The 22,822-nt window shown below is 63.8% G+C and overlaps 1 protein-coding gene across 1 annotated transcript; it reads right to left on the minus strand.

Annotated features, from left to right (window-relative positions):
* Window positions 1-1,273: 1,273 nt before the first annotated feature.
* ATP6V1B1 (ATPase H+ transporting V1 subunit B1) lies at window positions 1,274-21,973 on the minus strand (the record flags this gene model as incomplete). The annotated part of the gene is made up of 14 exons (XM_082051908.1): window positions 1,274-1,440; window positions 1,550-1,679; window positions 2,882-2,986; window positions 3,160-3,242; window positions 3,459-3,609; window positions 4,301-4,424; window positions 5,054-5,151; window positions 5,293-5,394; window positions 5,909-6,048; window positions 6,358-6,435; window positions 8,136-8,229; window positions 9,468-9,566; window positions 11,565-11,620; window positions 21,874-21,973. 14 exons carry the CDS (start codon window positions 21,971-21,973, stop codon window positions 1,274-1,276), a joined length of 1,527 nt encoding a protein of 508 aa, XP_081908034.1.
* Window positions 21,974-22,822: the final 849 nt, after the last annotated feature.

Raw genomic sequence — 22,822 nt, forward strand, 5'->3', positions numbered from 1 at the left:
CTCTGTGGGGAAGTGAAACTGTCGTGTCGCGCGGGCTCAGTGGCTGCAGCCCCAGCACCAGCTACGGGGGGGGATCAGCACCCCAATCCAGGCAGTGACTGAGCCCTTGGTGGGGATGCAAAGCCTGACCTGGCTGAGCCCTTGGTGGGGATGCAAAGCCTGACCTGGCTGAGCCCTTGGTGGGGATGCAAAGCCTGACCTGGCTGAGCCCTTGGTGGGCATGCAAAGCCTGACCTGGCTGAGCTTTTGGTGGGCATGCAAAGCCTGACCTGGCTGAGCCCTTGGTGGGGACGCAAAGCCTGACCTAGCTGAGCTCTTGGTGTGGACGTAAAGCCTGACCTGGCTGAGCTCTTGGTGGGTATGCAAAGCCTGACCTAGCTGAGCTCTTGGTGTGGACGCAAAGCCTGACCTAGCTGAGCTCTTGGTGTGGACGTAAAGCCTGACCTAGCTGAGCTCTTGGTGTGGACGCAAAGCCTGACCTAGCTGAGCTCTTGGTGTGGACGTAAAGCCTGACCTGGCTGAGCCCTTTGTGTGGACGTAAAGCCTGACCTGGCTGAGCCCTTGGTGGGGATGCAAAGCCTGACCTGGCTGAGCTCTTGGTGTGGACGCAAAGCCTGACCTGGCTGAGCTTTTGGCGGGCATGCAAAGCCTGACCTGGCTGAGCTCTTGGTGGGGATGCAAAGCCTGACCTGGCTGAGCCCTTGGTGGGGATGCAAAGCCTGACCTGGCTGAGCTCTTGGTGGGCATGCAAAGCCTGACCTGGCTGAGCCCTTGGTGGGCATGCAAAGCTGCTGAGCCCTCAGCGGCAATGCAAAGCTGGACCTATCTGAGCCCTCGGTGGGGACACAGAGCCAGACTTAGCTGAGCAGGTTGGCTTTACCGCAGGGCTGCGAGGGGAGAAGTGCCGGTGCAACAGCTGCCGGGAACCGAAACTCGCTCTGCCCCGGGGGAGATGCTCAGCTCATAAATGGCTTAGTCTGGAAAACACCCTTCAGCTCACTGAGTCCAACCACAGATCTCAGAGCCCACCAGCTCCTTCCCACACGGCCCTTACACCTCCAAGAACATCTCGAAATTCAAAAGCTGCCCCGGGGTGGGAGAGGAACGGCCGCGGTGGGAAACACGAGAGCACGGAGGGGCTTTGCTGACCACACTGGTTTATTGAGCGAGGACGAGTGTCTCACCAAGGACCCACATCCTCCCGGCGGCGGATCCAGCCCCCCAGGGCCCTTTGGGTGGCCCATGGAGGCGTGGGGGCTGCGCAGAGCCGGGGTCACAGCGCGGTGCTGGCCGGGGCCGGGTCGGGCGCCTTGGCCTCCCGCGGGTAGAACTCGGCCAGGATGTTCTCGGGGATGCGCTTGAGCAGCTGCTTGGGGAAGATGCGCAGCAGCTGCCACCCAATGTCCAGCGACTCAAAGATGCTCCGGTTCTCGTAGGGACCTGCGAGAAGACGCAGGGAAGGGAGATGCAGGAGCGGGGAGATGTGGGGGGCTGGTTCAGACCCCCACACCCCCGTCCTGGCTCCAGGGGGGTCCGGCTGTTCTCTCACCCTGGCTGATGAATTGCTTCTCGAACTTGTGCAGGAACTCCAGGTAGAGCAGGTCGTCGGCCGAGAGCGCCTCCTCCCCCACCACCGCCTTCATGGCCTGCACGTCCTTCCCGATGGCATAGCAGGCGTACTGCGGGACAGCAGGACGGACGGACACGGTGACACCCGCCGGGCAGCGCAGCAGCGCAGGGACCCCCCACCCAGCTTCGGGAGTGACACCAGCCTTTGCTCCAGTGTTTGCTGCCTGGTTGTGTCACCCTGCGCCTTGGGGACACCCTGAGCTTTGGAGACTCCTCATGTCCTGGGGACACCCTGCACCTTGGGGACACCCCGAGCTTTGGAGACTCCTCATGTCTTGGGGTCACCCTCTACCTTGAGGATACCCTGTGCCTTGGGGACACACTGTGCCTTGAGGTCACCCTGAGCTTTGGAGACTCCTCATGTCTTGGGGTCACCCTCTACCTTGAGGACACCCTGTGCCTTGGGGACACCCTGCACCTTGGGGACACCCTGAGCTTTGGAGACTCCTCATGTCTTGGGGACACCCTGTGCCTTGAGGACACCCTGAGCTTTGGAGACTCCTCATGTCCTGGGGACACCCTGTGCCTTGGGGACACTCTGCACCTTGGGGACACCCTGAGCTTTGGAGACTCCTCATGTCTTGGGGTCACCCTGTACCTTGAGGATACCCTGTGCCTTGGGGACACCCTGCACCTTGGGGACACCCCGAGCTCTGGAGACTCCTCATGTCTTGGGGACACCCTCTGCCTTGGGAACACCCTGTGCCTTGGGGACACCCTGCACCTTGGGGACACCCCGAGCTTTGGAGACTCCTCATGTCTTGGGGACACCCTGTGCCTTGGGGACACCCTGTGCTTTGGGGACACCCTGAGCAGGGTCTATGTGCCCAGGCTTGGCCAGGTTGCCAGTCCTTTTCAAAGCCCTCTGGTCTCTGCAGCATCCACAACAATATATAATTATATTCTATATAATATATAATATTTATATATAACATATTGTAATATATATAGTATCTTACAATATATTATACTCTGTATAATAATATATGCTGCAGGGAAAAACCGCTGTGTGCTGTCAGGCTGGGATTCCTGCTGCAGGACAAGCTACAGCTCTGCCCCCCCGTTTTGGGGCTTTGGGCCCCCTGGACTCCCACCCCATCCCAAACTGCCCCCCCCCATGAAGGAGGTGCCAAAATTAAGTGTTTTGAGTCCATGATGGGCAGCAAAATCCCAGCCCCACGCAGGGGTGAAGGGCTTTGAAGTGACAAATGATCCCCCTCCCCGTGTCCCCCCTGTGCCACCCAGTCCGTACCAGCTGGTTGGAGACGTCCCCATGGTCCTTCCTGGTCATGCCCTCCCCGATGGCCGACTTCATCAGACGGGACAGCGAGGGCAGCACGTTGATGGGGGGGTAGATCTGCGGGGGGAGAGGGGACCCCCCGAAATGGTCACCCACACAGGTAAGGGGACTGTCTCCCCGGTCCCCCTGCCCTCAATACACCCAGTCCCAGGGGGTTTCCAAACCCCTTGGGGCCATATCTGTCCCCGCACCACTGTGACACGGGGCTGGGAAGGGACACGGGGACCGACCTGCCTGTTGTGGAGCTGCCGGTCCACGTAGATCTGCCCCTCGGTGATGAAACCCGTCAGGTCGGGGATGGGGTGGGTGATGTCTGGGGACAAGCGGGTGCCGTGAGCCCCAAAGATGTGTCTGGCCCCCCGTGAGGTGGCCGTGCCCCGAGCCGGGGGTGACCAGAGCAGCACAGCCCCAGGGAGGGAAGCTCCCCCAAAAACCGCGTCAAACCAAACCAAGTTCACATTTCCCGGCGCAGACACGGCACTGGCGCTGCGCGCTTCCCAGGGTCCCCTGTGTCCCCTGCGTCACTGACCGTCGTTGGGCATGGTGAGGATGGGGATCTGGGTGATGGAGCCGTTCCTGCCCTCCACGCGCCCCGCGCGCTCGTAGATGGTGGCCAAGTCCGTGTACATGTAGCCGGGGAAGCCGCGGCGGCCGGGAACCTCCTCCCGTGCGGCCGAGACCTGCGGGACAGGCTGGATGGGGCTGGGGGGAGCAGCACCCCAAGTACCTGGTGCTGGAGGGCGCTCAAGCACCCCAAGTACCGCAGGCACCCCAAGTATCCTGGGCACCTCAAGCACCCCCAGCATCCTGGGCATCCCAAGTATCCTGGGCACCCCAAACACCCCCAGCACTGCAAATACCCCAAATATCCTGGCACCCCAAATATCCCAGGCACCCCAAGCACCTGCAGCACCCTGGACACCCCAATTACCCCAAATTTCCTGAGCATCCTGGGCACCGCGAGTACTTCAAGAACCCAGGGCACCCCGAGCATCTAAAGTATCCTGGACACCCCAATTATCCCAAGTATCCAGGGCACCCTGAGCACCCAAATATCCTGGACACTCCAAGTACTCCCAGTGCCCTGGGTACCTCAGTCATCCCCAGCACTGTGGGGACTCCAAGCATCCCCAGTATCCTGGGTACCCCAAACATATCCAGCACCCTGGGCACCCCAAGTACCTTGGGAACCCCCAGCACCCCAAGTACCTCAAATATCCCGGGTGCCCCGAGTACCCTGAGCACCTCAAGTGTCTCCAGCACCCTGGGCACCCCAATTATTCAGGTTTCCTGAGACCCCCCATGGCAGTCGCACCCCTTGCCCCACGGGGAGGGCCCAGGGGACCAGGAGGGACCGGGGGCGCCGCTGACCTCCCGCAGCGCCTCGGCGTAGGAGCTCATGTCGGTCAGGATCACCAGCACGTGCTTCTCGCACTGGTAGGCCAGGAACTCGGCGGTGGTGAGCGCCAGCCGGGGGGTGATGATCCGCTCGATCCTGCCGGGGGTGCAGGCTGGGACCCCCGGTCCCCCCACCCCACACAGCACCCGCCTGGGGCTGAGCCACACTGGCTGTGGGCAGGGGGTCGGGCACCCCCAGGGACCCCAGATCTTGGGGTGCTTGAGCTGGGACTGGGCAATGGCTGGGGAGGGAGTCTTGACAATGGGGGTCACCCAGCCCTTCCCAGAGGGTCCCCCTAGATCCACAACGGGGGTCACCCAGCCCATGCTACACACCCCCCACATTGTGCCCCTCACTGAACCCCACTGGAGGTCACCCCCCATCCCAGCACTGGGACAAGTTTGGGGGAGCCGGGGGGGCACATGGAGGAGCCCAAGGGACTCAGCACCCTGTAGGATGGAGGAGGAGGAGGAAGAGGAGAAAGTTAAGAAAGAGGAGGAGGAGGAGAAAGAAGAAGGAGAAGAAGAGAAGGAGAAGGGGAAGGGGAAAGGGAAGGGGAAGGGGAAGGGGAAGGGGAAGGGGAAGGGGAAGGGGAAGGGGAAGGAGGAGAAGGGGAAGGGGAAGGGGAGATGAAGTAGAAAAGGAGAGGGAGAAAAGAGGAGGAGGAGGAGGGGGAGGAGGAGGAGGAGGGGGACAGCCAGTGCTGGACCCATGGCCTGACTCACGTGGGGTCATTGGCCAGGTTGAGGAACAAGCAGACGTTGTCCATGGAGCCGTTCTCCTCGAAGTCTGACTTGAAGAAACGAGCCGTCTCCATGTTGACCTGCCGGGCGGAGGAGAGGAATGCTGGGGGAAACTGAGGCAGGGGGCCGGGGCAGCAGCAAAGCTGTCCTGTGGGGCTGGGGCTCCCCGCCGTGCGGCTGTGCCGGGGTGAGCGGGACCGTCCACCCCCATCCCTGCTCACCCCCATGGCAGCGAAGACGATGGCGAAGTTGTCCTCGTGATAGTCCACCACGTCCTTGGACTTCTTCACCAGGCCGGCCTGGCGGCAGATCTGCGCCGCGATCTGCGGGGGGACGGGGGGTGGCGTGGGGTGACAATCCCCCCGAGGGCTCACAGCCCCCCCCAGGAGCAGGATCTGGCCCCCGTGGCAGCAAAGGGCAGGGGGTGCTGGGGATGGAGGTGGGGTGAACAACCAGGAACCCAGGATGGACACCAGCACCCCCAGATGTCACCCAGCCCGCGGGGGGGACCAGCGCCACCCCCCACCAGCCGTGTCCCCTTGTTGTGACATGGCATCTGTGACCGTGGTTCCCCTCCATCTGTCAGGGATGCTTCTCCACCACATTGCACCACCGGCTGTTCTGGGGGGGGGTGGGTCTGTGACCCCCCCATCCCACAGGCACTCCACATCACCCCCCCACCCCACGCAGCTCTTGACACAGTGGGGTTTGCTCTACCCCCTTGCTTGTGCAGATGGGGAAACTGAGGCACGGGGAAAGGTGGCCCTCCCTTCTCCTGCATGCAGCAGCCCGTCACCCTACAGGGCTGGGGGGTCAGGAACCCCTGTGACACCCCACCTCGTTGTGGGGGAGGCCGGCGGCCGAGAAGATGGGGATCTTCTGCCCGCGGGCGATGCTGTTCATCACGTCGATGGGCGAGATCCCCGTCTGGATCATCTCCTCGGGGTAGATGCGGCCGTGGGGGTTGATGGGCTGGCCTGGGGGGTGAATAAGGCACCCGGGGGGGGCACCCCAAAGCGCAGGACTCACCCCAATGGTACCAAAACTGAGCTGCTGGAGGTAAGGACCAGGGCAGGCCCCCCCAGCAGCCCTGGCGTGGGAGGGGATCACCAGGTACCCCCCGCCCTGCACCCGCATGCCCCCAGGGTACCCGATGGGGACAAACGGACCCCCCCGGGAGCGGGGTGGGGGCGGCACCGCGGGGCTGCTCTGGCCATCAGGGCACGGGGTCGTCCCCAGACCCCCGGGCGTCCCCAACCCCCCCGCGGCTGTGCCCGGTTTGTCACCGTTAATGTCCAGAAAGTCCTCGGCCATCACGGGGGGGCCGCTGTCGATGGGTTTGGCGGATCCGTTGAACACCCGACCTGCAAAGAGAGGGATGCTCGGCCCCCCGGAACGCACCGGCGGGGAGCAGGACCCCAGCCTGGCGCGGAGTCACCGGGCAGGGCCACCATCCCGCCCCTGTCCCCGTGCGGGGACAGGCAGGTCTGTGTCACTGCGGGGCTTTCCCTGCGAGTACCCCCGGGCACGGGAAACCCGCGACATGGGCGGCACCCGTGGGTGGCAGGGGACATCGCGGGGGGTGGGTGGCAGGGGGTGAGGGGCAGAGGACTTTGCACCCGGGGTGGCTGTGGGGACCCCCAGGGCTGTGTCCCACAGCGCCCCCTCAAGGCCTGGGGACAAGGTCCCCATGTCACCGTGCGGGGGGGGCGGGGAGTGCGGCACCCGAGGGCTGGGGGACACCATAGGTCCCCAGAGTCCCCCTCATGCCACTCGAGCCACCCACCCTCCATCCCCTCCCCCTTGGGGTGCCCTGTAAGTGGGGTGACACCGAGCCCCCCCATGCCGCCCGGGGGGAGCGGGGGGGGCACAATGCTCCCAGAGAGCCGCCGCATCACCGCTCACCCTCATCCTCATCGACCCGCTCCGAGCCGCGGGATCGATGGCGGTGAAGCCGATGTGCCACCGTGTCCCCGCCCGGCACCCCCCCCGTGCCGCTGCCGTCCCTGTGGGACGTTCTCGGGGTCCCCCCCCCGGGCCGGGCAGCGTCGCCGCTGTCAGAGCGGATCAGGGTGATGGGGGGGCCGGGATGCGGGAGCGCGGAGCATGAAAGGTCAGTAACCTTGAACTTCACCGGCACCCACGTCTGCCGCAAACAGGGAGGGGGGACAGGAGGGGGGACAGTGCAACCGGGGGACCACAGCCTGGTTTAGGGGGTTAGGGGAAGGGGAAGGGGAAACCCCCCCCAAAACCGGGGCAGGGAGGTTTTGCGGGGCAGCTCAGGATGGACCCTGCGCACCCCGTCTGCTCCGTGTCCCCTCCCAGGGGACTCACGCGTGGGGACAAGGGGGACCCTGGCAGGGAAGGGAGCCGGTGGTCCCCGCCAGGGCCCTGTCCGGTTGTCACCACGCTCGACACGTGTCCCCGCTGCCCTTTCCCGCTGCCCTTTGCAGGCGGGCGGCGCTTCGGGGACAGAGATTGCAGGTGACACTCGGTCCCCGACCGGGCAGCGATCCCCTGTGCCAGCCGAGGTCCCTCCGCGGGGACCCCGAGCCACCACTGTCACCAGCGGTGACCCCTGCGAGCCCCGGGGGCTGCGGGACCCTCCGGAGCCTCTCACACGGCTGGGAGCTGGGGAGGAAGGGCTTGGGCTGAGCCTAAACTGGGGTGCTGGGGGGGGTGCCAGCACCCAGCTCTGCCCGGGCAGGTGTGCCCGTGGGGACAGGGGTGGCCTCACGCGTGGCCACGTCTCGGGCCTCAGAGGGGATGGGCAGCCCCCAGCTCTCCCAAGTTCAAGTGTTAAGGGCACAACCTCTCCCAGGCCAGGCCAGGCTTTTCCTACTGGGATAACTGGGCAGAGGGGACCCAGCGGGACGTTTTAGCCCCGTAGACAGGTGACCGTCACCCCGTGCTGGACGCGACACCCCCAGGACTGGGGACATGCTTGTCGCCTGGACACAACCTCAGGACCTCGACACCCCCAAAATACCCGTGTCCCCCCCTGCTGCCGGGTGACCCCATCACACCGAGCGGTGCGGGAGCTCCACGGGGGGGCCGCGCTTACCCAGCATGTCCTCGGAAACCGGGGTGCGCAGGATGTCCCCGGTGAACTCGCAGGAGGTTTTCTTGGCGTCGATCCCAGATGTCCCTTCAAACACCTGCGGACACCCCGGGGCAGAGCCGGGGGGGGCAATTAGCGGGGATTAGCGGGGGGGGCGGTCTCTGCGGGGAGGTGATGTGATCCGCGCTCACCCGAAAAACCCGTCACGGAGAGGTGATAAAAGCGGGGGGGGCAGCCCGGGGTTAAGAAAACTCCTTTGGCTTGGGGGAGAGCTGGGCGGGGGGGGGGGGGGGGGGTGGTCACGCTCTCTTGAATGCAACGAGAGCAGCAGAAGGGCCTCGGGCAGGGCAACCGAAGGCATTTTTGATCCGTATAATATTTGACACCATTTGTATTAATTAACCTCCAGATCGCTGCTTTAATTAGAGCCGTGTGGCCCCCGGGAGCAGGGCAATGCCTTGGGGAAGCCGGGGGCACCCGGCTGGGGGGTAACGGCCACAGCACCCGCCTGGGGGGGTGGGTGCAGCTCGGTTCCCCCCAAAGCTGCTGCTGCAAAGAGATCCTCTTTTTTTCCCCTTTTCCCCCGTTTTCTCGCCTCCCGGGCTGACTCCCTAATAGGATTACAAGGGCGCTGCAGAGGTCCGGGCGGCATTAAGCGGGGGGGAGGTTCGACCGCTCGCCGGCAGCTCTGCAGCCCCTCCCGAGCTGATTAGAGGGGACCTGGGCTAATTAGGCAGGACGGCCCCAAACGGCCCCGGTGCTCCCGGTGAAACCCCACTTGGCTGCAGCGGTTTGAGGGGGGCGGGCACCCCGCGAACCCCCGGTCCCGGCTGGTGGCCACGGGGGGACGGCGGGGGGTCCTGGGATGGAGCGGGGGGGCAGCCCAGGGAGAACGAGGGGTCCCGAGGAGGCTGCGGTGTCACCCAGATGGGGACATGGGGGGATCTGGGTGGGCAGCTGGGGCGAGGGGAGGTTGGGGACAGCAGGACAGGGACCCAGCAGAGGGTCGTGCCCACGTCGCCCCCATCCCGCTGCGGTGGCGCAGACGGTGACGTTTGGAACGTGGTACCTGCTCGGAGCTGAGGGTGCGAGGGCTGGCACAGCTTTGTCCCCGCCGGTGTCACAGCACCAGCTCCGTCCCGCCTGTCCCAGGACACCCCTTGTCCCCAGACCCCGCCCGTCCCCAAACACCGGTCCCACAGCCTGGGACAGCCGCGACCAGAGCCCGGCTGCGGCAGCCACCGCTGGAGGGGGACAGAGCCCCGGGCCATGCAGCACGCGTGTGTCCCCTGTGCCACCGTGGCCCCTGTCCCTGTGTCCCCCGCCTGGGCTCACCTGGACGATGGCTTTGGAGCCCATGACCTCCAGGACCTGCCCGCTGCGGCTGGTGCCGTTGGGCAGCATGAAGTTCACGATCTCGGCGTACTGGGCAAACTGGAGGGACAGGGACAAGGTGAGATGGGGGCGGGGGGACCCGACACCACCCCTTGCAGCCCCTGCCTGCACGGGCCTGTCTGCCAGTGCTGCCTCAGTTTCCCCTCCTGTGGTTGGGGATTCGTGCTCCCTGAAGCCACCAAACACCGGGGGGACATTCAGCAACTGATGTCAACAGGCAGGACCTGCCAGCCCCGGCAGGAGGTGTCTTGGGGAAGGTGCTGCCTGTCCTCACCCCACCCCAGAGCTGTGGCACTGCTCCGTGCCTCGGTTTCCCCAGCACTGCAGGATACCAGGAGCAGACAGACCCATCACCTGTACGAGCAGCATCTCCGAGAGCTGCCCAAAGCGCATCCGCAGCCCTGGAGAAACCCTGTGGAGCTGGTGACACCCCCAGGGACCCCCACCCAGCCACGACCCCCAGGGGGTAGAGGCAGCACTTCTGCAGCCCCTTGGCTGAGGGACACGTCCTGCTCAGGGGACAATGTCCCAGGGGCTTTGCTCCATGAGCACATCTGCCCAGCCCTGCTCTCTTCCATCTCCTCTTCCTCCTCCTCCTCCTCCTCGCTCCCAGCCACCAGCGCTGGCTCCGGCGCTGTGAACTTTGTACTTTAATTCTGCTGTAAAGACCTTTGCATAAAGGACAACAAAGCGGAGGAAACCCCGCCACGGCCCGGCTCTTTAACTGAGCTGCTGGATTCCCATCCCGCCGGGCTGGCCATGAAAGGGGCCACAGAAACCAGGCACCGGGCAACAAAGGCCCTCGGAGGGTCCCGGCTGGCCTGGTGGCCACCCAGGTGAGCCCAGCCCTGCCCTGGGAGCAGGGACAGGCAGGGTGACACCGAGCTGCCACCCGGTGTGGGGACAGGCTGAACTGGGGTTTGGGACATGAGCTTGCTCAGAGCCCCTGCATGGAGCTGGAGCTTGGGCAGGGGCACAGGGGACAAGGGACAGGAACTGGAGCTCAGGTGGGGGCACAGGGGACAAGGGACAGGAGCTGGAACTCAGCTGGGGGCACAGGGGACAAGGGACAGGAACTGGAGCTCAGGTGGGGGCACAGGGGACAAGGGACAGGAGCTGGAACTCAGCTGGGGGCACAGGGGACAAGGGACAGGAGCTGGAGCTTGGGCAGGGGCACAGGGGACAAGGGACAGGAGCTGGAGCTCAGGTGGGAGCACAGGGGACAAGGGACAGGAACTGGAGCTCAGCTCGGGGGCACAGGTGACAGCAAACACGAGTCTGAGCTTGGATAGGGACACAGGGAACAGGACCAGAGCTCGGGGAGGGGCACAGGGGACAAGGGACAGGAACCAGGGCCCAGTCTGGCACAGGGGACAGGAGCTCAGGCTGGCACAGAGGACATGGACAGGGACACAGAGGACATGGACAGGGACACAGAGGACAGGGACAGGAGCAGAGGGGACAGGAGCTCAGGGACAGCAGCACAAGGGGACAGGGACAGCAGCACAAGGGACAGGGACAAGAGCAAAAGGGACAGGGGCACAAGGGGCAGCAGCACAGGGACAGGAACACAGGGGACAGGAGCACAGAGGACAGGGACAGCAGCACACGGACAGCAGCACAGGGGACAGGGACAGTCGGACACGGGACAGCAGCACAGGGACAGGGACAGCAGCACACGGACAGCAGCACAGGGGACAGGGACAGCAGCACAGGGGACAAGAACTGCAGCACAGGGACAGGGCACAGCAGCACAGGGGACAGGGACAGTCGGACACGGGACAGCAGCACAGGGGACAGCAGCACAGGGACGGGGACAGCAGCACAGGGGCTCTGCTCCCGGCCGTGTCCAGAGGAGGGAGCTCGGAGCCACCTGACAGACCCCAGAGAGGAGGGGACAGCCCAGGGGACAGCCCAGGGGACAGGGGATGTGGGACAGGGACACACTCCCCACTGCACCCCCCCATTGCACAGCAGTCCCCGCACATCCCAAAGTGACACCGCCGAGGTGTCCCCTCGTCACCCGCAGGGTCCTACCTTCACATTGTCCAGCACCACCAGGGGCCCGTTGACACCACACACCGTCTGGTAGGCTGGGGGACACACACACTGTCAGTCCCCAAAGCTGGGGACGCTGCCCCCAAGGCAGGATCGGTCCCACCCGCGCCATTCCCGCCCTCCCAGTCCTCCCAGTGGCAGCCCCAGTGACTGGCGGGGCCTAAACCGGAGCCCCGGAACCTACATCCTGCGGGGAACGGGGCTTTTCCCGAATTCCTTCCATTTCGGTTCATTTCGATAGGAATGAAGGTACAGAAGGGGGGACAGTGAAAGCCGGGGTGCAGCGGCAAGTCAATGGCTTCTCTCGCTAAGCCCAGCTCTTCAGTACACCAGGATTTTGCTTAAAAAAACCCCCGACCGAGCAATAAAACAAACACCAAACAAAAACCAGATGGAAAATCAACAAACAAACCCACAAAATCAAACAGAAACAAACGAAACAAAACCCCAAACCCAAAACCAAACGCAAACAAACCCCCACGCACACACACAAACCCCCGTCCTCCGAAAGCAAATCAAACAAAAATGAACGAATGGAAACACAAACCCAGCCCAACCAAAGCCAACACAGCAAAGAACAACCCGCACACCAAAATACCCCCAAACCAAACACAGAAAACACCCAAACAACACCACCACCACCAAACAAGGTCCGAGCGCCCGCAGGGTGACGCTGCCTGGTGGCCACGGGTGCTGCCGGGGACCCCACAGCTCGGGAGGGGACATCGGGGTGACAGGGACTCAGTGCCGCGTTCAGGCAAGGAAATGAGGCTGCTGGGGATGTCACCTCTCCTAAGTGACAATGCGGAACCCGGGGACAACCGGAGGCAGCGGGGACATGAGGAGAGGATGACAAGGATGACAAGTCGCAGAAGGAACCGCTGGAGAACCCAGCACGGAGCAGCAGCAGCTCCAACACGAGGAATCCAGGAGGAAATCTGGTGTGGTAGAGAACCGGCCAACCTAAAAACACTCAAAAATGTGGAGCCTTCGAGCTGGGGAAGGTAAAACATCCCCGAGAGGGTTCAGGAGGAACGTGCCCCGTGGCTACTGATTGTGGGACCTTGTGAGCCTGACTGCAGTTCACAATCACCGTTCCTGCCATTAACAACAGTGAAGAACACTAATAATCTGAGGTTCCAGAAGGGAGACATCTAAAACACAACCCATATTCTTCCACGGAGCTCTGGCAATTTACATTTGCTTCTTTACGGGAGTAAAGTTCATCTTTAGGGACGTTTTGAGGACTGAGAAGATGGGAGTTGCCGCCCAGCCGCAGGGAATGGTGACAAGTTCGCACAGCTCGTCTGATGTCGGATCATAGATGATTTCTTAGTTTTCTCTGACTTTTCCACTTGTCTTGTGAGTCTGTAGTGGGAATGAGGGGTCTGGAGCATCTTTGTGATGAGGAGACACAGAGAGCTGGGGCTGTTGAGCTGGAGAAGAGAAGCTGAGAGGGATGTGATCAATGGATCAATAGCTCAGGGTGGGTGTCAGAGGATGGACCAGACTCTGTTCAGTGGTGCCCAGCGCCAGGGTGAGGGGCAACAGGCACAGACTGAAACACAGGAGGCTCCATGTGAACATGAGCAGAAACTTGTTTGCTGGGAGGTGCCAGAGCCTGGCCCAGGCTGCCCAGAGCGGGTGTGGAGTCTCCTGCTCTGGGACATTCAAACCCGCCTGGACCCACCTGTGTGATCTGCTCTGGGACCCTGTGTGATCTGCTCTGTGACCCTGCGTTGGCAGGGCTGGGATGGGGACCCAGAGAGCTCCTGCAGCCCCACTGGTCTGGGGCTCTGTGACAGACGGGGAGGAACGGGTGCGGGAGCCCAGCGAGAGGCAGCAGGTCCCCGCGCAGGGTCGGGAGCAGCTTCCCAGGCGGGTGCAGGTGCTGGGGAACTGATCCGGCTCTAAGCCGCTCCTTGATCATTTTTCCGATGTGTCAAATGCCGTAAACGCCTGCCATGGCGGGGCCTGGCTCCGCTGACCCCGCCGGGCCCTTTCAGCCCTCCTGCCCTCTCTTCTCACACCGGGCTCTCTCATTTCCTCATGATCCTAATCCGATTGGAGAGGCCGGGCCAGCTGGCCGGCATCACCACAGGGATGGGTGGTCCCTGCCGCGGCTGCGGGATGTGGGTCCCCATGGGATGCGGGTCCCCATGGGATGTGGGTCCCCATGGGATGTGGGTCCCTGCAGGATTCATGTCCCCACAGGATGCAGGTCCCCATGGGATGGGGGTTTGCATGGGATGGGTTTCCCCATGGGATGCGGGTCCCTGCAGGATGCGGGTCCCCATGGGATGTGGGTCCCTGCAGGATAGGGGTCCCCCCAGGATGCAGGTCCCCAGGGGATGCAGGTCCCCATGGGATGCAGGTCACTGCAAGGATGCGGGTCACTGCAAGATGCAGGTCCCCAGGGCATGTGGGTCCCCACGGGATGCGGGTCACTGCAAGGATGCAGGTCCCCACGGGATGCGGGTCACTGCAAGGATGCAGGTCCCCATGGGATGCGGGTCCCTGCAGGATAGGGGTCCCCACGGGATGCGGATCCCTGAAGGATGTGGGTCCCCACGGGATGCGGGTCACTGCAGGATGCAGGTCCCCATGGGATGCGGGTCACTGCAGGATAGGGGTCCCCACAGGATGCAGGGCCCGCGAGCTGCGGGTCCCCATGGGATGTGGATCCCCATGGGATGTGGGTCCACAGAGGACGTGGGTCCCCACAGGATGCGGGTCCCCACGCCCCAGCATTCCGGCAGCACCTCTCAGTGATACCAGCACCAGCACAGCTCCCAGGGTGCATCCCAGTCAGACCAGCCCTATAAAATCCATTTTGGGGAGATTTGTCCCATTTGCCCCTCGCCAGCTGCCTCCCGTGGTGGGGAGCACCCATCCCTGGCCACCCCATGTCCCACGTCCCTCACCCGGCCTGTGCCCCGTTTTTGTCATCCCCGCTGTTTTCACAATTAGCCTTCTCCCCGTTACCCAATTACGCCCCGTTCCCGCTGGCTGCCCATTCAGCAGCCTGGGGGGCTGGCACGCCGGAGCCGCCTCTCGGCCACCAACCTCCCCGCCTTTGTCCCCTTTCTTCCCAAAGGGATCGTTCAGCCTTTTATTTCCCCTTCCAGCTCCTTCACAAATATCCGCCGCCGCTTCCCTTCCCCTGGGAGGTTTTGTTGGGCTCTTTTCTTCTCCCCCGCCCCGTCCCCTCTGCAGTCCCAGCTGTTGGGGAGCCACCCACGTGGGACAGGGAGCACGGTGGTCCCCAGCCCAGCCCCAATGGCTGCCAGCGCCCTCGGGACCCTCCCGGCGGCCCTCCCAACACACCAGAGCATCTTCTCCCACCGAGGGCATCGGACCCTCTGAGAGCACCACTTGGGGACCTGTGGCTGTGACATGGGATCATTGGCCGAGCTCTCTGCCCATCCATCCAGTCAGCCTTCCATGCATCCAGCTCTGTGTCCATCTATCCATCCATCCATCCATCCATCCATCCATCCATCCATCCAGCTCTGTACTCATCCATTCTTCCTTCCATCCATCCTCCCATCTTCCATCCATCCACCCACTCGCCCAGCTCTGCATCCATCCATCCATTCTTCCTTCCATTCTTCCTTCCATCCATCCAGCTCTGCATCCATCCATCCATCCATCCATCTTTAAATAACACCTATATATACATATATTAGCCCTCCAACCATCACTCAGGGAGAGCAGCACCATTTCTCTCGTTTCCTCCTAGGGAAACTGAGGCAGAGAAGGTTCCCCGGTGCAGACGCACGGAGGGGGTCCCTGGCAGCGCAGGGTCTCAGCGCTGGCTGTCCCAGCACTCCTCTCCGACCAAATCAGTCTGTCCATAAAGGAGCTGGCACCAGGTCCCCTTCCTACCCCACAGTGACTTTGCTTCAGGGATGGGTTGTAGGGTGGTGGCAACGCCACCAGCATCCCCAGTGTGGGTGGAGCAATCATAGAATCATAGAGTCGTTTTGGTCAGAAAAGACCTTTAAGATCACCGAGTCTAACCATTAACCCAACACTGCCAAGTTCACCATTAAACCATGTCCCTGAGAACCTTATCTCCATGTCTTTTAAACACCTCCAGGGATGGTGACTCAACGTAACCCAAGGGTCTGGGCTCCAGGGACACTGATTTGGCCTTGCTCTCGGAGTCACGGCACGGCGGACACGGGCAGGGACCTCCCGAGCTCTCCTGGTGCAAGCAGGGTCACCTGGGGCTGGTCCAAGGTCTCCAGAGATGGGGAGTCCACAGCCCAGCAGCCTGGGCCAGCGAGGAAGGGTGGTTTGGGGGACAGAGCCCCCAGAGGATGGATGGATGGAGGGATGGATGGAGGGATGGACGGAGGGATGGACGGAGGGATGGAGGGATGGACGGAGGGATGGAGAAGATGGAAGTGCAGACGGATGGAGAGGATGGTGGTGGGGCTGGAGAGGATGGAGAGCTGGATGGCTGAGCAGATGGATGGAGGGATGGACAACCGGACTTGGTCATGGAGAAATGAACATGGGGGATGATAAAAACGTTGCTCCACGGTTCTCTGTCCTTCACCATTTCCACTGAAAAGCCCGTTACAAAACCCTTCACCTCACCAGCCCCCCCGGGGGCCCTTTGGCCCAGGCCCGGCCAATATCATGAGAAAATTAAACTCACATAAGAGATTTTTCTGCAAAACTGTCTCATTTTGTACAAAGGAACCCACAGCTCCCGGCCTCGCAATGGGGGCAAAGCCCCGGCCCGGCCCCCACTTGTTGCATCGCTCCAGCCCCCAGCCCGTGCCCATCCCAAAGGGCTCTATCGCGACAGAGAAGGACATCACGACAGTGACGCCAAGTGACAGCGCAGCGAATGGGAGCTGGACGGGGCAGGAGAGGAGGGGCAGCCCCTGCCACCGGAAAGCACTAATTCCGATAATTAAGACGTTGAGCTGTTATGAACAAGCCGGGGGGGGAGCAGGGTGGGTGGGCTGCGGCCGGGCGGCTGCCGGGGGGCACGGCCGGGCCTCGGGGGGCGGCAGGCGGGGGGAGAGGGGCCGAAAGAAAAGAAAAAGGCTTTCAACCTGGCCTTTCCACACCCCCAGCCCCAAATTCACAGCTCCTGTCAGATGCAATCTCCGTTAGCCCTGACACTCACGCACTGCTGGCCACCGAGGGGGGGCACAAAGGGCCCCCGGGGGACAAAGAGGACCCGACCCAACTACACCCGCCGCTAATTGCTCCCGCTCGCCCTCCCCAGCCCCCTGCCCGGGCATCCCCAGCCCCACACCGGCCTTAGGGCTCTGCGCCAAAGTGCGCCGGGGGGCTCGTTCGGGAGCGGCCGGCGGGTCCCAGGGTGGGACCGGGGGTCTCAGGGCCGGCTGGGGGTCCCAGGACCTGCCATCTGCCACGGCGAGGGGACGGATGCAGCCCCAGCTCCATCCTCCTCCAGCCCAGGCCGTGGCGGGGGGGCTGGAATAAAACCCCACCCAGGGTATCGCCCTCTCCGCAGAAGTTGATTTGGGACAAATTTGTCACCTGTCCCGTGACGGTGACCTTGGCCTCCAGGTTGGGATGTGCGGCGAGTGATGCTCACCCCTGCTTAGGGGCTTCGCAGTTCCCTCGACCCCAAATTACAGCCCCCGGGGTTCGCATGGTGGAGCCCCCCCCGACACCCTCTCCCGCTTCAGCCCCGCGCAGGCGGAGGCACGGGACGGCGGAGCAAAGACTGGAAACTGCCCCAAAATCCCCAAATCCCTCTCCCCCCAGCCCAGAGCAAGGACGGAGTGACGAGGTGTCTCAGGGGTCCCCAGCCGGTCCCGAGCCAGGAAGGGTCTCTGGTGTCCCCAGATCACGGGGTGGGGATCCCACTGCACTGCCCCACGCCTGGCACCCCCCAGCAACGGGTGGGCGCCCCGTGGGGCAGGGTGGGTGTGCTGAGCGCAGGGTGACCGTGGGCTGCTCCGGACCGGGCTGGATGGATCCCACATCCCCAGTGCTGCTCGCTGTCCCATCATCCACAAGCTTAGTTTTTAACCAAAACACTGCTCTCGGGCGGGGGCACGAATCCAGCCCCGATGGCGACTTTGAGCTCAAAATCCCGCTCAGCCCGTCCCTGTCCCCATGGCGGTGACACATCCCGCGGGGACAGCAGCGTCCCCGGGATGCGCCTCCCCAGGAGCCACCATCGCCCGCCGGCCCCATCCCGCGGCCATCCTGGGACTTTTCCGACAGTCCCTAAGTGACCAGCTCTCCCCCCTCCGCAACCTGCCCATTGTGCCATGTGTCACTTTGTGCCGCGCTGTCAAACCCACCGGCCTGTCCCAGCCCGGCGGAGCCGGTGAAAAGCCCGGCGGGGGGTCACACTCTATGCCACTAATTAGGACCCGCCGGCCGAGGGTTCCCATACACACCTGCACGTCATGTGAGGAGCGGCAAAGAATGGCAGGAACCAGCCGAGCGTGAACCAAACAAGCCAGCCCTGAGCAGAAAAAATGCTGGTCTTGCTGTTGCATTTTCTATCAGACAAAACAGAGCTGGGGGTGGGCGGTGAGGAGCGGGGCTGCGGACCCCGACCAGCTGGGCGGGAGGAGGGAGGAAGTGATGGAGAGCGAAGCTGTGGGGCTGGGGGTCCCACCCCGGCGGGACGGACCGTGGGGTGCGGGGGTGGGAGGAAGGACGGCTCCGGCAGCGTGGCTGGAGACATGGGGGACGAATAAAGGCAGGACACGGTGGCTGCAGCCCCCCAGGACACCCCCTGTCCCCAGCACCACAGTTTGGGGTGCACAGAGCTGAGAGAACTTAAAGCTTCCCCAGTGCCCCCCCTGCCATGACGGGGACATCTTCACCAGCTCAGGGTGCTCAGAGCCCCGTCCAGCCTGGCCTGGGATGTCTCAGGGATGGTTCATCCACCACCCCTCTGGGTACCTGGGCCGGGCTCATGGAATCACAGAACCATTTTGGATGGAAAAGCCCCTCAAGCTCATCGAGTCCAACCGTAACCCACCCCTGTCCCTGCCCCATGTCCTGAGAACCTCATGTCCGTCTGTCCAGCCCTCCAGGGATGGTGACTCCAGCACTGCCCTGGGCAGCCTGTTCAATGCCCCACAGCCCTTTGGGGGAGAAATTGTTCCCACATCCAACCTCAACCTCCCCTGGCGCAACTTGAGGCCGTTTCCTCTGCTCCTGGCGCTTGTTCCTGGGGAGCAGAGCCCGACCCCCCCTGGCTCCAAGCTCCTTTCAGGCAGTTCAGAGATCAGAAGGTCTCCCCTCAGCTCCTGTTCTCCAGCTGAACCCCCCAGGTCCCTCAGCCGCTCCATCACACGTGTGCTCCAGCCGCTCCATCCATCCCCTCCCAGCCCAGCCCTGCAGCTGCTCCCAGGCTGTGCCTGTGCCCTGGGGACCGTGGGGACACATTGTGGGACAGCCCCTCTGCCTGAGCAGCCCAAGCCCATGTGCAGGCAGCGGCATCGTTCACTGGGTTGTTTTTCGTAAAGATGGGTCAAGCCAAAGGGCAGGAGGTGAGAAGTGCCTCTTCCACTTGCTTGTGCTAATGGATTTGCGGTGCGGGGAAGCAGCTGCTAATACCTCTCCCGCCTCTCAGGAGAGCCGGCCCCAGCAGGGCGGCACAGGCAGCTCTGCCTGCTCCTGCCTGCTCCTGCCTGCAGCCCTGCTCAGCCCCCGAGGTCCCCCCCAGTGGTGGGGTGTATTTGGGGATCATGTAGCTGCTCCTGTGCACGGTGCCACGCTGGGACCACACACTGCTGGGACCCCATACTGGGGGTACTGGATCCCATGGTGGGCCCCCCAGTTTAAGGAGGACAAGGAATCACTGGAGACAGTCCAGGGAGGGACACAGAGATGCTGAGGGGTCTGGAGCATCTTTGTGATGAGGAGACACAGAGAGCTGGGGCTGTTGAGTGGAGAAGAGAAGCTGAGAGGGATGGGATCAATGGATCAATAGCTCAGGGTGGGTGTCAGAGGATGGACCAGACTCTGTTCAGTGGTGCCCAACGCCAGGGTGAGGGGCAACGGGCACAGACTGAAACACAGGAGGCTCCATGTGAACATGAGCAGAAACTTGTTTGCTGGGAGGTGCCAGAGCCTGGCCCAGGCTGCCCAGAGCGGGTGTGGAGTCTCCTGCTCTGAGACATTCAAACCCCCTGGGATCCTGCATGATCTACTCTGTGACCCTGCGTGATCTGCTCTGGGACCCTGCGTGATCTGCTCTGGGACCCTGCGTGAGCAGGTGTGGCTGGTGATCCACAGAGCTCCTGCAGCCCCACCAGGCTCTGGGACCCCACACTGGGACCCTGGGCTCCCAGCCGTGGGGCTGGGGAGGGGCTCTGGCATCCCCGTGGGGCAGGTGGCACACACCTGGGGTGGTGGCACACACAGGGACACCCCTGGGGCAGGGACAGTGCCCAGCTCAGCAGGTGTTCCCAGCAATACCCATGGTGGGCAGACACCTGTCCCCCCAACCTGCTCCGCTGTACCCACAGGGCACCATCCAGCCCAGCTGATGGGGGGGACACCCCATTTACCTCCCCCTGACCCCTCTGAATGTCACCCCAGATGCACCCCCAGCTCTCCCATGTCACCGAGGTCCCTCCTCCTGGCTCCCACCATCACCCTGTAGCACATTTTTGGAGCAGTCCCAAGTGCTCCCTCCCATGCCAGGACCCCCCCGGCACACAGGGCTGCAGAGCACCGGTTTGTCACTGTCCTGTGCCCTCACACACCCCTCTCTAACATACGGTGGGGACAGGACACCCGGGGCAGGACTTAGTCCCAGCCTGGACGTGGCTTTGCAGAGCCAGTCCAGCTGCTCTCCCAGCATCTCCCATGGATGCAGGAAGGAGCAGCCGCAGCAGCGAGAGCCTGAGCCTGCGGGATGCGGCCGGGAGCCAGCGGGAGGGTAGGACCTGCCACCAATGTCACAAGAAACAGCCTCGGCTCCCTGCAGCCACCTCCTGCCCAGCCGGTGACCCTCCTGGGGCCAAGGGCTGGCTGTCACCCGTGTGAACTGGGGACAGGTCACCCATGGGTGGCTGCTCCCGGCTCCCTGTTGACAGCAAACAGGGGCGGGTGGCCGGGCAGAGCTGGCTGCGCTCAGCCGCGCCAGGACGGTGCAGCCGGGGCCGTGCCAGCCTGGAGCCACCCGGCTGGGGACGAGGGAGGTGACAGGAAAGCTCCCTCCAGCCACCCCGACCCGCCAGCAAAGGCACAAAGGTCACAGCAAATGTCCTTGATGCCTCCGAGCCTGTGGTGCTCGGGGACGGGGTGTTTTGTGGTCACAGGCGGTATGGACCCACAGACAGCCCTGGCGGTACAGACACACAGACGTCCCCCCAACAGCCACCACCGTCCTCACAGGCTCCGGCACACAAGCGGCCCCTCCCTGCCGTGTCTCAAGCTGCCGACTCCACCTTGTCCCCCCCTGCGGTGGGTCAGGGTGGGGTCCATCACCTGGAGGGCACCCAGCGCACCCCAGTACCGCTACGGGATCCGCCGCACCCAACACAACCCCCGCCACCCTCAGCGGCTGGGACACCTCCCCAGCCCCTGCAGACACCAGGAGGGGTGACAGACCCCCGGCCCCATGACAGTCCCTGTCCCCTCCCGAGTGACCCGCACAGCCCCTGTGCTCCCTCCCAGGGTCTCGGCAGCGAAGGCAGAACCGCTGCCCACAGGCAGGGGACACGGAGGGTCCGCAGAGCCCAGACCCCTGCCCGCCCCACTGTCACCCCCCGGCCCTGCCATCTTTGCTTGCCCCAGTGTCACCTTCCCATCCCTGCCTACCTCAGTGCCACCCCCCCATCCCTGTCACCACCCCAGTGTCACCCACCTGTCTGCCTGCCTCAGGGTCACACCCCGTCCCTGCCAGCCCTGCCTGTGCCAGTGTCACCCCCCAACCCTGCCACCCCTGCCTGCCCCAGTGACACCCCCCAACCCTGCCACCCCTGCCTGCCCCAGTGACACCCCCCAACCCTGCCACCCCTGCCTGCCCCAGTGACACCCCCCCAACCCTGCCACCCCTGCCTGCCCCAGTGACACCCCCCAACCCTGCCACCCCTGCCTGCCCCAGTGACACCCCCCCAACCCTGCCACCCCTGCCTGCCCCAGTGACACCCCCCAACCCTGCCACCCCTGCCTGCCCCAGTGACACCCCCCCAACCTTGCCACCCCTGCCTGCCCCAGGGTGACCCCTGTCCCTGCCACCCTGGGGCACCCATGGCGACTCTCCGGCTTTGGGGCAGAGAGGTGCCGTGTTTCCGCCGTGTCCCCCCACACTCACTCAGCCTGGGGTTGCTGTTGTAGTCGCGGGTGACGGCCAGAGCGTGTTCCCGGGCTGCGGGCAGGGCTGCCCGCGCTGCCTGCACCTGCGCGGCGGCCATGGCGGGACCGGCACCGGGGCTGGAGCGGCACCGGGGCTGGAGCGGCACCGGGGCTGGAGCGGCACCGGGGCTGGGAGCGGGGCTGGGAACGGGAGCAGGACCGAGGCTGCAGCCGGGCGGGGGCGGGGGGCAGCGCCACGGGCTTTATCCCCCCGCGCCGGCCGGAGCCGGTCCCGGCCCGTCGGGGCCGCCCCGCCCGCAGCCCCGGCGGCTCCGGCAGCGGCCGCAGGTCGTGTTGGCTGTAAACAGCGGGAGGGAGCGGCGGGACCGGCCCCCAACCCACCCCATCCGGGCGGGGAATGGGACAGGGAACCTGAAGGTGACGGTGGGGATGGGAAAAAGGTTGGGGTGGGGTTGGGGTGGGGTAACGGTGGATTTAGGGGCAGCATTCAGAGAAGGGCACGGAGCTGGTGAGGGGCTGGAGCACAAGTGTGATGGAGCGGCTGAGGGACCTGGGGGGTTCAGCTGGAGAACAGGAGCTGAGGGGAGACCTTCTGATCTCTGAACTGCCTGAAAGGAGCTTGGAGCCAGGGGGGTCGGGCTCTGCTCCCCAGGAACAAGCGCCAGGAGCAGAGGAAACGGCCTCAAGTTGCGCCAGGGGAGGCTGAGGTTGGATGTGGGAACAATTTCTTCCCCAAAGGGCTGTGGGGCATTGAACAGGCTGCCCAGGGCAGTGCTGGAGTCACCATCCCTGGAGGGCTGGACAGACGGACATGAGGTTCTCAGGACATGGGGCAGGGACAGGGGTGGGTTACGGTTGGACTCGATGAGCTTGAGGGGCTTTTCCAACCAAAATGATCCTGTGATGCTGTGGTTAGGGACAGCAGAGGGTGGGAATAGTTTGGGGTA

This window comes from Streptopelia decaocto, assembly GCF_964273445.1.
Source record: "Streptopelia decaocto genome assembly, chromosome: 4".
Taxonomy (NCBI): domain Eukaryota; kingdom Metazoa; phylum Chordata; class Aves; order Columbiformes; family Columbidae; genus Streptopelia; species Streptopelia decaocto.